The 14,000-nt window shown below is 32.6% G+C and overlaps 4 protein-coding genes across 5 annotated transcripts; 1 reads left to right on the forward strand and 3 right to left on the reverse strand.

The window, feature by feature from the left end:
• Window positions 1-290: 290 nt before the first annotated feature.
• On the reverse strand, window positions 291-1,130 carry LOC107634099 (uncharacterized). The gene has a single exon (XM_016337677.3). The coding sequence runs from the start codon at window positions 1,083-1,085 to the stop codon at window positions 453-455; it is 633 nt and encodes a 210-aa protein (XP_016193163.1). The 5' UTR covers window positions 1,086-1,130; the 3' UTR covers window positions 291-452.
• An 843-nt stretch (window positions 1,131-1,973) lies between these two features.
• On the reverse strand, window positions 1,974-3,029 carry LOC107629040 (universal stress protein PHOS32). Its single transcript, XM_016331722.3, has 4 exons — window positions 2,724-3,029; window positions 2,530-2,639; window positions 2,330-2,448; window positions 1,974-2,238 (listed from the first exon to the last, which is right to left on the reverse strand). The coding sequence occupies exons 1-4, from the start codon at window positions 2,896-2,898 to the stop codon at window positions 2,148-2,150; spliced, it is 495 nt and encodes a 164-aa protein (XP_016187208.1). The 5' UTR covers window positions 2,899-3,029; the 3' UTR covers window positions 1,974-2,147.
• A 3,810-nt stretch (window positions 3,030-6,839) lies between these two features.
• Window positions 6,840-9,407, forward strand: LOC107629035 (uncharacterized). 2 transcript variants are annotated; one of them, XM_016331715.3, is made up of 5 exons: window positions 6,840-7,314; window positions 7,394-7,594; window positions 7,716-7,935; window positions 8,690-8,809; window positions 8,905-9,407. In XM_016331715.3, the coding sequence occupies exons 1-5, from the start codon at window positions 7,099-7,101 to the stop codon at window positions 9,018-9,020; spliced, it is 873 nt and encodes a 290-aa protein (XP_016187201.1). In that variant the 5' UTR covers window positions 6,840-7,098; the 3' UTR covers window positions 9,021-9,407. The 2 variants fall into 2 exon arrangements, with proteins under 2 accessions (XP_016187201.1, XP_016187202.1); XM_016331716.3 differs by having other exon boundaries at window positions 6,931-7,314; window positions 7,397-7,594.
• A 2,413-nt stretch (window positions 9,408-11,820) lies between these two features.
• On the reverse strand, window positions 11,821-12,529 carry LOC107629039 (copper transporter 1). Its single transcript, XM_016331721.3, has one exon. It carries the CDS (start codon window positions 12,477-12,479, stop codon window positions 12,054-12,056), a length of 426 nt encoding a protein of 141 aa, XP_016187207.1. The 5' UTR covers window positions 12,480-12,529; the 3' UTR covers window positions 11,821-12,053.
• Between the last annotated feature and the right edge of the window lie 1,471 nt (window positions 12,530-14,000).

A 14,000-nucleotide genomic window follows, 5' to 3' on the forward strand; every position in this document is an offset into this window, starting at 1 on the left:
TAATGGAGTTTGATGAAAAATCTTGTTGACTGGCACTGCCATGTCTCCAATCTATATTCCAAACTGGTCTCAACTTAAAACATGTTAAGGGTGATAAGCAGGTGCTGGTTCGGAGAGGTGGAAAACATAAGTTGCTAATTGGATAAGGAAAGATGAATTTGTTAGAAGTGGTGAATCTGTGAATGTGACTTCTGGGAAAGGTGGAGATGAGAACAGAGGAATAACCTCTCTAGGAGACTCAGTGGTCAGCAAGATTTGCATAAATTTCACATGTTGAAACACCATAGGAGTAAGTAATTGCACATTATAATATTCAAAAAAAAAAAAACCATAGTTTATTAAATTTGAGTGCTATACCATTAGCAGGTCTCTTCTTTCAGCCTTTGTTTGACTCATTAAACATTATTATTCAAAATTCAAAACAATGTTCCTTCAATAAATAATAAGCTTAACTAACGAGTGAAGGCATAGAGCACGAGAGAAACATAGATGAGAAGCGCAGTGGGAACAAGAACAAGCAAAGGTGCCACAGCAGCAATACTGTAACGGCTACTTCCACAACCAAAAGTCCCCAACTTGATCTGCACCAAATCCACCAGAGCCATCACCAAGAACCCGCACCCAAATACCGACCCAAAAGCCGAAACAAGTGTCCCCACCCTCAATGACACCGCGTTAACCTCCCCGATGAAGCTAGCTGCAAAGTGCACCACCTTGCTATTACTACCACCACCAAAAGCATCAATGTTATCCCCATCTTCAACGGTTTTTCTTATGTTGATGATGTTTTTGAGGGCCAGCGCTATGAGGCTGGAGAAGAGGAAGCAGCTGAAGGAGTGCACGTGGCTTGATATGAGGCCTTCTGCCACCGAGGTCCCGGCAGCGCAGGCGGTGTCTATGCCGCCACTACCACCAACAAAGGCAGTGTCAGGGCTGGTGATTGTGAGGCCAACGAAAAGCGCTAAGGTGAAGAGGGAATTCACGTTCACGATGCCATCTAAGGCCATAATGTGAATGCTGGTCGTGGAAGCTGACATTTCCTGCGCCGCTGCGTTGGAGGAACAAAGAGAAGAACTAAAAAACATGATACTAAGCTTGATGCTTTTGTAAAATGCACCATGTAAGTAGGTAATGTAATTAATGTTTGTGGGATCTTTCGTTACTTGCAAGCAACCATTGTGTGTGTATGTAAAGGAGGGTGGCGTGGAAGCTTAAGTTTAGAACCCATGTTGGCTTGTTTCATTAGCCAAATCGGTAAGCAGCAAAAAGTAAATATCAATTCGCCGTTGCCGGGGATCGAACCCGGGTCACCCGGGTGACAGGCGGGAATACTCACCACTATACTACAACGACTTGTTGTTTGCAGGGCCGTTAAGATTATACAACTATGATAAATTCGCATGCTATTCTCTGTGATGTGATGTTCTTACTGATCTTCTGCAATATAAAGTTGGTAATCCCACTTTTGTCATAAGCATCCCTAAACGTAATTCCATATGAAATGTGTAAAGAAAGCCATCATCGTCACAAGCTTGTAACATTGAATTATCTATGACTATGAGTCAAAGGAATGGAAAAATGTTATCAACAAAAAAGTTACTGTATTGTATATATGATGAACCCAGGGTCAGCGTGGATAGTGAGTGCTAAAGGTTCGCATTATCAGAATTCAGTTTGTTAGTAGCTCATGAAAAAGACAAGACAATGGAGTTAAGTAAAAGGAATAGCTTATGAGCTGAGACAATTGAAAAAGCATTGGATACACGGGGTTAATATGAAGCCTATTGAAAGAGAGTGTAGTAAGTAGTAAGTAGTAATATGTAGGGTTGCTTGAGGAAGAGAAAAATTCAGTTCTCTTTTTGGATGGATTCATTGACAAGCATTGATGTATAAACAAGACAAGAGAATGTCCTAAAACCAAAAAGTTATAATAACTTTAATAAGGAGATAATTGAGAACTTTAGATGCTAAACAAATTCATGTGAATAGTAGTCACTTTATAATAATAAACTAAAGACATTGCACATCATTCTAGCAACAAAATTCTGGTTCCAACAAGACACACTGAATCATGTATGTGCAGTTCAGCACAAAGCTTATTTATTTACAGAAACTAAAACCACTATCAGCAGAGGACAACAGCATGATCAAGCGGTAGAAGGGGCAGAGTCTTTGACAATTGTTACAGGACAAGTTGCATTTGTAGTTACATAATTTGTAACACTCCCCAGCAATACCCTGCAATCAACATGTTTATCATTAACTTGTTCTTATTGAAAACAAAACAGTGTTAAGCATGAAGGTTTTCAATAAATAGTAAAGTTAGTACCTCTGAATGGCACCCAAGCCTCTGCTACCCATTACCAAAGAGTCAAGCTTCAAGTCCTCAACAGCTTCACAAACTTTATCTCTTGGATCACCCCAGTATATCTTTGCTACCACCGTCACCTACAAAGTAATAACACTAACCTTGAACAACCAAATCAAACTATAGAACAAAAACCTAGCTAATCCGAGAGATTAAAGAACCTGTTTCTGCCTAGTAGCAGTGTCAAGCATGTCCAAGACCTCAGGATCAGTTTGGACCTCATAGTTGTTCATGACCTCCTGCTCACGAAACTCCACCAAAGGGATCAGAGCTTCAAGCCCCAAATTCAGACACCATAATCAGAATCCATTCCAAATAAAACATGAGATGTATTATCAAGTATCAAGGAACTTACGAGAACCAGTTGTAGACCACAGAAGATTCCTAGATTCACTAGATTGAGGGGGCTTGATGTGGATCACATAAAGGGTGTCTTCGTTTCGGATGAGATTCTCAATAGCCCATTTCAGAGCAAGTTTGCTTCCATGAGAGAAGTCCAAGGCCACCCCAATTGATCTACCACTCGACATATCTATCTTTCTGCTTCAATCTCAATTTGTGTATGCTCTTCTTGTTCCTCAAAATCAACTATGCTAAGTGCGTAATCTTTGTTGTTTTAGATATTTTAACTTTAACATGCATACGTGTCCTCATATTATAAATTTTGGTACCTACCTTTTCTTTTTTCCTTTTCAATGTCAAGCTTTTTCTGACCGACAAATTTGTTGGGAAATTTACATTTGTGAATTTTAATTGGCAAGTGACAACGTTAGTCAAAATTATCCCTAGTTTGAATTTGTTTTGTGGTGTTAAATAATTCAATAATATCTCTATTTCTCTGCATGAGTTAATGTGATGGAAAAATATAAATATACAAAATTGGTTTATGATACAATTGTTGGTAATCATATTTAACTCTAAACCAGTTGTGGAAGTTTATAGCAGCAGCGGGAACTCATGAATCAATGATCTGATAATGGTGATTAAGATATACGCGTCAAAACTGAACAACTACCTGCTCTCTATCTGTTGGCATTTTCTTCAGCGGTTTTGTTTTGTTTTATCACACTATTCAATCACAAGAAACTTAGTTACTAGGAAAATAAGTCAATATTTTATTTCAATTAATTATTTGTTTTTTATTATTATTCTTAAAAGTATTAATAAAATAAATAACAAAATAAAAGCATTCATTCATTCTCAGAGGCACACAAGAAATTTTGATTCAATCACTGCAAAAGCGAAATCTAAGTGCTATTTTCACATTCATTAAATTTTGTTATGTGTTCACGGAAGAGAAACCAGGATAAATATAAGCTTAGTCAAAAATATTATTTATATACTAAAATTAGTCATTAAAATTAATTATCAATATATTTATGTATAAATATATATAAGGACAAATTATTATATTAAGTCAAGAGAAATAAAAAATTACACAAATCCCTAAAAATTATTTTATGAATCAACCAATGCATGTTTATATGTAATTCGAATTAACTAAATTCAAACTTTATCTACACATAATTCGAATAATGTTGCTTTGAATTATACACAAAACTCACACACACTAACACATACAATAATTCGAATCACGTTGATTCGAATTACACCCTCATTTATTAAAAAAATTAATAATTTATTAAAAAATTTATTAAAAAATAATAATTTAAAATTAAAAAATATATATTTTATTTCATGTATTAAAAAAAGCTAACAAAATATTTAATTACGAGACTTCTTTAAAATATTAATGAGCTATCAATTCAAATTTCATACAATACTCTTTTGTCCATTTTTAATAGCTCATGAATATTTTTTAATAAATTTTTTAAAATTATATGGTGAGATATTGCATGATTCGAATTAAGCATGGAAAGTTCAATCACTCTTATTCGAATTATATGGTGAGCAATTCGAATTCTATACAATATTCTCCTGCCCATTCTTGATAGCGCATGAATATTTTTTAATAAATTTATTTTAATCATACAACAAAAAATATTTTATTCTATGCAAAATAATTTGAAAAATGGCTTAAAAAATGTTAGGAGTACTATAAAAAATTGTAATGACTTAGGACATTAAAGAAATACCCTACATAGTCGATAATAATTTAGAAATTAAAGAAAATATATTTTTATCATGTATTTACCTAAATCACTAGAATATTACAAACTTTTATAATACTCATAACATTTTTTAAGCCATTTTTTAAATTATTTTGTATAGAATAAAATATATTTTTTAATTGTTTTGGATGGAATAAAATATTTTCTTTAATTTCTAATTTATTATTGACTATGTAGAGTATTTTATTTAAAATTTGTGTACATGCATGTATTTACCTAAGTCATTAGAACATTACAAATTTTTATAGTACTCCTAACATTTTTTAATCAATTTTTTAAATTATTTTGCATAGAATAAAATATTTTTTTGTGGTATAGTTAAAATAAATTTATTAAAAAATATTCATGAGCTATCAAAAATGGGCAGAAGAGTATCGTATAGAATTCGAATTGCTCACCATATAATTCGAATCAGAGTGATTGAACTTCCCATGCGTAATCATGTAATATCTCACCATATAATTTTTAAAAATTTTATTAAAAAATTTCTATGAACTATTAAAAATAGACAAAAGAGTATTGTATGGACTCATTAATATTTTAAAGAAGTCTCGTAATTAAATATTTTGTTAGTTTTTTTAATATATGAAATAAAATATATATTTTTTAATTTTAAATTATTAACTTTTTAAATAAATTTTTTAATAAATTATTAATTTTTTAATAAATGAGGGTGTAATTCGAATCAACATGATTCAAATTATTGTATGTGTGTAATTCGAATCAGGTTGATTCGAATTAGTGTGTGTGAGTTTTGTGTATAATTCGAAGCAACATAATTCGAATTATGTGTAGATCAAGTTCGAATCTAGTTAATTCAAACTACATATAAACATGCATTGATTGATTTATGAACTAGATTTTAGTTTGACGAATTTGCGTAAAAATTTCTTCCTCTTGACTTATTTTAGTGTTTTACCCTATATAATTTAATTTATTTTTTATATATATTTATATTTAAATATATATTTTATACTAATAAATAATTTTAGTAATTGATTTTAGTGTATCCTTAACATATTTGATATTACAGTCACATAACTTCGCGTGGTACGGTCTTGTTTTATTCGATACATTTGTGGCAAAGGGTAGATAAATCTAACCTAATCTAATCATAAGCTTTAATAAGGCTCAGGTTGTAAACGCTAATGGTAGGACCCGACAAAATGCAAAATGTAATTGTGTTCAAACAAGATCATATGAATATGTCTCACTAGTGCAGTGAGTGTGACCCACGCGATTGCGTGTGGACTCGTGATTTCGCCATTCAAACAAGTTCTTTTCATGAAATGTGAACGGTTAGATTTCATGCTTTTCCAGCATTACATGCATGATTCAGTCTCTATTGCACATCTATTGTGTTTTGCTTCCAAACTAAACCAACCATAATTCGTGGCAAAAACATGCATCTGAATTATGCAAGAGGAAATCATTGCATTAAAACTTAAGTAAAATTTTAAAATCCTAAGAACTACCTTATAATAAGATCTTTGCAAGCAAGGAGAAATAAGTTAAATAAATATTTAATAACCTACATGGCCTTTGGCATGGATTCATATTTCATATATGTGATTCATTAATATTATATGGATATTGTGTGTTAGAGGGATTCTCGCATGGTGTGGTTACAACTTCATCCAACAAATGGCAGGTGAGATGCACAGCTGGTTAAATGTACGGTCCAACTAACAAAGCTGACCCTTGAACTCCATCAAAACCCTTCATAACACTCCCTCATGGACCAACCCTTTCGCCATTATAGATCTCTTATTTGAATTTGAATGTGCGACAATAAAAATATCAAAAATATAAGAATTTATTATTTTTTGTTATTACTTAATCTACTTTTAATGAAAAAAAATCCTAAATGGTTCCTAAGTCCGCAATAATTATCTCGAAAAAACAACGAGACCCTTAATAAAAAAAAACCAACTCGGCTCCTGAACTTTATTTTTATGGATTAATTAGCCCCTGCGCCAATCAATATTGTTTTTTTTTGTACAAGGGCTAATCAGTCCCAAAAAAAAAATCAGAGACCAAATTGGATATTTTTTTTTTAGAGCCTCGTAGTCCTTTCGAGGTAATTGTCAAAAATCGGGTGGAATATTCACTCTTTAAATATTAATAACTGATAACTAAAAATAATAATTTTGTATAGTCATCTAGCCTTTTCTCTACGTATAATTGTATGGCTATGGACCTCAAATTTTATATATTTGATGTTAGTTAGATTCCGTTTAATTTAATTAATCACCTAGGCATAAATTATTTTTTTCGCTTATGTTATTATATTTGTTATTGAGAGGCAATTATAAAACAAATAATAAAAAAAAAGAAACAAATTGTTGGGCATTAACGTTGGTGTCCCTTTGTCTAGTTTGTGGGATAATGTGTGAGATATATATAGCATTACCAAGAAAGCAAATCTCTAAGCTAAGTCTCGGTAGTAATATTTGATGCCCCATAAAACGGAGTCACTTGCTTCCTTAAAACACACACACTCACTCTGTTTTCCATAAAACCCTTGCTACTAAGCATTAGCAAAAGGGTATAATGATAATCCTGATTGGAAATTGATGATAACTACTTTAGTTAAAGATGGGCGTTGACCTACACACATCATCAGCATCATCATCATCATCACTGCTACCTTACCGGTTCCTTCCTGAAAAGCAGGGGAAGGGCAATGAACAACCTCTTACTCTCTCATCACGTGATCATCACTACTTCCATTCATCTCTACAAATACCCAAACGAGTCCCAATTCCTCTGCCTAACATGGCACACCCCATTGACTCTTGGATTCTCGATTCGGTATTCTTCTACTCTCTACTACTAGCTCTTGTTAATTTCTTCCTTTTCATGAATGCTGAATATTATTATTATGTTGCAGCAGCAGCAGATGTGGGACTTAATGGGTTCATCATCTTCTTTGGAGAGCCCTACAGCCTCCTCTGGTGGGATCAGCCATGATTCTTCTTCCTTCGAAACAACAACCTACGACGTTCTCTCAATTCCCGACAACACCATCAAACTCTACCACCATCCCACTCATCATGCTGGATTAATCCAGGAACAAATTCGAGCTATTCAGGTAATTATATTGTATTCCATTGCAATAAAAAATGATGCATGTACATACATCTATTACTAATGAAAAATATATAGGTAACATATTTATTTATTAAGTTATATGAATGGTTGGGTTGGTGCAGTTGGGATTTGGTGAAGAAAAGAAGAAAATGATGCAAAAAGAGAAGAAGGTAGGGGTTATCGGAGTTGAAATTGGTAACGGAGTTAGAACGCGTCAAACAGGGGCAGCTCCGGAGGTATCAACGTTTGGGTCTGTTTCCGGTTCAAGAGGAGGTGGTTCTTCAGGGACCGGTGTTTTCTTGCCACGTCCCGCAACTACTCATTCATCACGGACCACACCTGGTATATTCATCTAACTAACTCTCAGATTTTTTAGTACTACTATACCCTTTTTTTAGCATCTATCACATTTTAGTTTTTATTTTTTCACAATAATATCATGGGCTTGTGTCATCTCGTAACTTACACTTAACCCAAATTGACACCAAAGGGAGATTGAATAAATTAGAGCACAACTTTTGTTTTTTATTCTAAAGGCATTTAAGTATTTGTATTTCCCATATTTTCCTGTTTTTGTTTTTGGTTTGGGATATTTTCCTAATGTTGATACTTGCTAGTTTGTTAGCCGGTCGTGGAAGTAGTTGATCCAATAATATTCTAATATTCTGGACAATGGTTTAAATTTTAAGCTACATAATCTTCTCTAATCCTATTATTTTCTATAAAGGATATTATATATATATATACATACTAAAAATAAATCATCAAATAAATTAATATTTGTGTATATTGGGTTACACATTCTTTAGTTAACAGGATAATCAAACTTAGACAAATAATCAAATTTCTCTATTATAATATAATAAAACTCTTTTATAAAATATCAAACATAAATTTCTATAGGCAAGTATCCAATTGATGACTAATTATGTTATATGATTGATTCTATAATGGCATTTCTTTAGGCTAAAGTAAAACAACAAGATCAATTGAAAAAGGAGGGAAAAATAATGAATGTATGAGCAAATTTTGATATTATAGTACTATATACAGCATGACATAATAATAACAGGATTGTGATGTTATTTTTGGTCAGGTAAAGGTTGCTCCAATATTCTTATACCAGCTAGAGTGGTACAAGCTTTGCAACATCACTTTGAACAAATGGCTGTCACCTCTGGACCTAAAGCAGCTGCTGGCTTCCCTCCCCTGCATGGTAACACTTTTCATATCAATTAAATTATGAGAATAATACTAAATGACTGAGAATATCCAATGTAATTTGATTTTGTATGTGTTTGTACTTTTTAGATGTTTTGGTGAGTAACAGGGACGGCATGTACTCACTGCAGAAGCGGCAATCACGGAAATCACAGCCAAATATGCAGCAGGGTGATATGATTCTGCCTCAAGAGTGGACCTATTGATATGATTCTGCATCCATTTCTCTCTGTTATGAGATTTTGCATGTTCATAGTAATGATAATAATGATGATGGTGATCTTGGCGGTTTCTTGAAAAGGAATAAAGAACAAAATGAACTCCAGGGTCCCTACTATACCGATCTCATCACATGGAGAATAGTGTAGGATGATCAATACTAGTACTATCTAGCTAGCTAGCAATAATTATGGCTCAATTTGTTTTGGAATTAAGGGTGGATCAATAATAACATCTTGTATAATATGAGCCATGACGAGTCTCTTAGCTTATAGCTTAGAACTAAGCCTTAGCTTGATCAGAATTCAAAATTAATAATAAGGATGTCTTTTATAATCCTTTGCAATAATAATTCAGCTCTAGTTATGCCTTAATTACTTTGCTCTCTCTTGTATGTATTTTATGTTCAACGAAAATGCTATATGTATATAAAAATTCAGACTTTAAATCTGTTATTGATATATATATATATAAGCATTCAATAATATTTTATATTTCAAAATATATACAAGCAGGTAGCAGATTTAATGGTTAATGTTTAGCGTATAGGTAATAATATGGTTGTATTTACAATCAAATGCGTGTCTATGATAGAATGCAAGGCACGTCAACCAAAAATGACAAACTAACTTGTCTTTTATTTGACTAACTCCATATAGGACAAGAGAAGAAACAATCTACCATAACAAGAACAATTTGCAATGCAAGTCACGCGTTGTGTCCCGTAGTAAGAAGATTTGTAGAATATTTTGTAATGGATTTTACGTAGAAAATAAGTAGGATTCTTTGCTGTTTGTGGTACAAAATAAAAGGATTTAGATTCCCTGACTTTTTCTTTCAAGCTGCATCCATGGTGAAATAAAGTAAAGGCCATCTCTTAGTCCAACTCTTGATATGTCTCTTCTGTTGTTTCACACTTTCTTTCCTTCCTTGGCAATCCTATCTTACTCCCACTCTAGGTACCTTTGCTATTAGCAACTTATTAATTATATGCATATCTTAGAGAAAAGTCAGTAACTTTATTAAATTCTGACCAGCATGTAAGAAAAATAAGAAATTTCATATTATTAGATAAAATCTCACACCATTAAAATCATTATTAATAGCTACTTGATGGCTACAAATTACAAAAGTTTTTGGCCCTCTAACACTCCTCTTTATATAATTCATGGCTAATAAACTTCATATTGTTCAACAATATTATTGTCTACCTATACTTTTTCTTAGTATGGCATGTAGTATACTCTAGACAGTCATTACTATATCCCTTCTGTGAATTTATTCTTTTAAAACCCACTTAAAGAAAGACCCAAAACAAGGCACCGAAAATACTAGTCACAATTTTTGGTGGGCTTGTGAGCCCGTATTCCATTAGCCCTGCCCAAAAAAATATGCAGCACATGTTGAGGAGGGCAATAAAGTTATAAGTCAATGAAGGATAGGATGCGATTCTGACTTCTGAGCATATATTATTTCTTAGTACGTGAATCATATAATTAAAAGGCAACCCGGATATAAATTAATAGTAAAAATACGATTACAGTTTAATTATTCTGTTAGTTTCTATAGTTTTGCGAAATTTTTAATTAGGTCTCTATACTTTTTTTTTTTAATTGGGTACTTGTACCAATTTTTTTTTTTCAATTAGGTCCCTCTTGGTAATAATTAGCTTAATTGTATAGAGACCCAACTAAAAAAAATTTAGTGTAAGGACCTAATTAAAAGAAAAAAAAATATAAGAATCTAATTAAAAATTTTGTAAAACTATAGAGACTAACAGAATAATTAAATCTATGATTAACTATTATTATGGCATAGCTAGGGTTATCATTTTATGATTAAATAAAAGTGACCATAGTCATCACTCATCATCATCGATCATATGAAAGATGATGCCTTATTGGCCACCTCGTAGCTAGTCATGGAGAAGTTCTTGACCTGAATCATTCTGCAATATGCTCTCAATAATTGGAGTCGGGACATCTGACTATCTGAGGCTGCCGCTACTCATTAGCCAGTACACTATTAATTTGTAATGTCATATATATTTAATAGATTTTATAATAAAGAGAATTCACTAACTAATCTGTCTCTCCTTTTTTTTTTCTTTTCTTAACCATAATTAAAATTATTGTTTATTATTATGTTATTTTGTAATGTCATATATATTTAATAAATTTTATAATAAAGACAATCTACTAATCATTTTATTTGTTTCTTTCTTTTTTTTTTTATGAACTATAATTTAGATTAATAATCAAATTTATCTCCAAAAAATTATTTATTCTTTGAATTGGTCCTCAAAAAATAAATTAGTCATATTAGTCATTTAAAAATAAAATATGTTAAATTGTTGAGGTATGTTATGTGTACACCAAAATCAACTACCAAAATCAACCACCAATATAAAATATATGTTCAAATACGTATTTATACACAAATACATTGGTGACTGATTTTAGTGACTAATTTTAGTATATAAATAACATTTTTGTAAATTATTAGTCATTCCATTAGTTAAATGATGACATGTCACAAAATAATTGGCCCACCTATAAATACTAATCACTTTTTTTCTTTTTTACTAAAAATACTAATCAATTAAAAACACCTCTTGGAAGCTTTTGTTCAAGCAATTTGTAGAATATGGTCCTTAAAAAAAGCAATGCAGAGAGATCCAGCAGGGTATACTGTGTAAATATTTTATTTTAGAAGGAAATACGAGGATGAAATAAAACAAATCATTGCTGAAATACTTTTTGTAATGAAAATCGGTAAATCATTAGTTAGAGACCAAGTATGTGTTAGGATCAAGGACCAAATCAAATAATGTATAGCTTGATGTGTTTATCATGTTTGGTGTATTAATACCTGTTTTTTTATCAATTAAAAAGACATACAATGTTCCATCATTTGTTATTTTTGAAAATTCCAAGATGAAAATGTGAAGAAGATCGAACTTGTAATAATTATTTCATGAAGAAAAAAGAAAAGAAAAGAGCAGCATAGACCCTGATTAGTTAACAAGACATTGGAGGAAGATCATGATTTGGCGGTTTAGAAAAAGCCCTGCTACGGAACAAGAAGAAGCCAAGAGCGTGAGCGAGCACAGCGACCAAGAACACACCACCATTAAAAGACATGAGCGCCAGCATAACAAGGTAGGCCAAACCAACTCTAAGGAGGTACAGCAAGGTCTGAACCAGACCGGCAACAATGTTTCTGGAACCGGGTTTGGTGAAGCGTGTGTGGGAGAGCCACTCGACAAGGAAGGACATGACGAAGACAAAGAGCAGAGCGAGTGCGTACATCCAATACTGGCTGTCTCCAGGCCATTGGGCGAACAGAACCTCGGACTTTGTCCCCCAGAAGAATGTCATGTGCATGAAATGCTGCTGCTTATTGCCATCATGCATTTCCTCATGATTCTTATTATTATGATCCATGATTATTTTGGATATTGTAATTCATAAGAAGCATGTAAGGAATTAATTAAATGAACCCTTTTATGGTTTTAGATTTGCTTTATGGGAGATTTGAAGGGGTATGCTAAGTTTACACGTTTTTTTGTTATGTGACAAATTATGTATATATATAGTAGTAGTAGTAGTAGTATTACTCAGTGTTGCGGTAATAAGAAATTAGTTTTGTTACGCAATGCAAATTACTTGTTTCATCTTTGCTTAAAACCATGCAACAAATAATTTTATAGATAAGGGCCAAATATTAAGTAATTAATTGTGACCACCTTTTTCAATTCAGTTGGTTTTTATTAAGCATGGGAATATATATTATTGTGTTGCATTGCATGAAGCTCACCCTTTATCATCTGTCTTTTCAAGAAACCCAAAGGTAAAAAACTTCGTTGTCATAATTTGATAAAATATTAAAGGAGAAAAATGATAATGTTAAGAAATTAGTGATAAAATAAATATTAATGGACCATTGTCAATCCATCAAAATACTTGACTTATTAAAGAGAAAATCGTAGAACAACGGTAGATTTTGGGCTAGGGGGAATGAACCGCTTGGTGGGTTGAGCCCATTAGAGTTGAGCATGCAGTATGCTGTATGCACAGTGAATCATGATATGAATGACATTTTAGGGAATTTTTTTTAGGACGATGGGTTCGCTAGCCTCCAAACCGTAGACATTACGTAACAATAAGAGTTTCTATCCATTATTACAACTATAAGACTATACTATAGGCGAAGGCAACAAAGGGACGACGGCGGCGCTTCATAGACAAATCCGTGTAATTTGAATTCGGGTCGGGTTGGAATTGGAGCTTGCTTCTCTTTAGATCTGGACCGGCTTGGCGGTTTGGGTCTTGACATAAAAAAAAAAAAAGACTATACTATATAACCATGGGTAACCAAGTATACGTGAAATTTGATCTGGATCTGGATCTTAATTCCCATGGCTCATTTTTTTGGATATGAGAAGTATGTATGTGCTGTGTATTATTGTGAAAAATGTAGGTGTTAGACATGGATGTGGAAACCACTTTTTTTTAATTTTTTAAATACAAATAGGTCTGATTTGTGTATTCAAAAATCGAACGGTCTAATTTTTATTCCTGACACCACATTTGTGTAAAGCATCTATACACTTCGTATCTACGTTCTGCACCATTTTTCTTCTTACATCTAAATTAAAAAGTGACAATACCATCTACTCAACACACAATTAAAATCCCAAAAATAGTTCCTTAAGTTAATAATAATAAGGGTAATTCTTTGGTGGCCAAGGTTATAGTGACTAAGAGTGGCTAAATTTTGACTGACGAATGAACACATGACATGTGGAGAATTGGGTGAAAGTTGTTAGTTAGAATGATAGGCCTTATTGTTAGTGAGTAGCAGGGCAAAAGAGTAAATAGGCTGACCAAAATTATGTGGGCCTTTGTTTTGAAAGAAAAAAAATCTGTTAGTATTTTTTAAGTGGATAATTCCTATCCAAAACT

Source organism: Arachis ipaensis, chromosome B3, assembly GCF_059453495.1.
Source record: "Arachis ipaensis isolate K30076 ecotype BB chromosome B3, ASM5945349v1, whole genome shotgun sequence".
Classification (NCBI taxonomy): domain Eukaryota; kingdom Viridiplantae; phylum Streptophyta; class Magnoliopsida; order Fabales; family Fabaceae; genus Arachis; species Arachis ipaensis.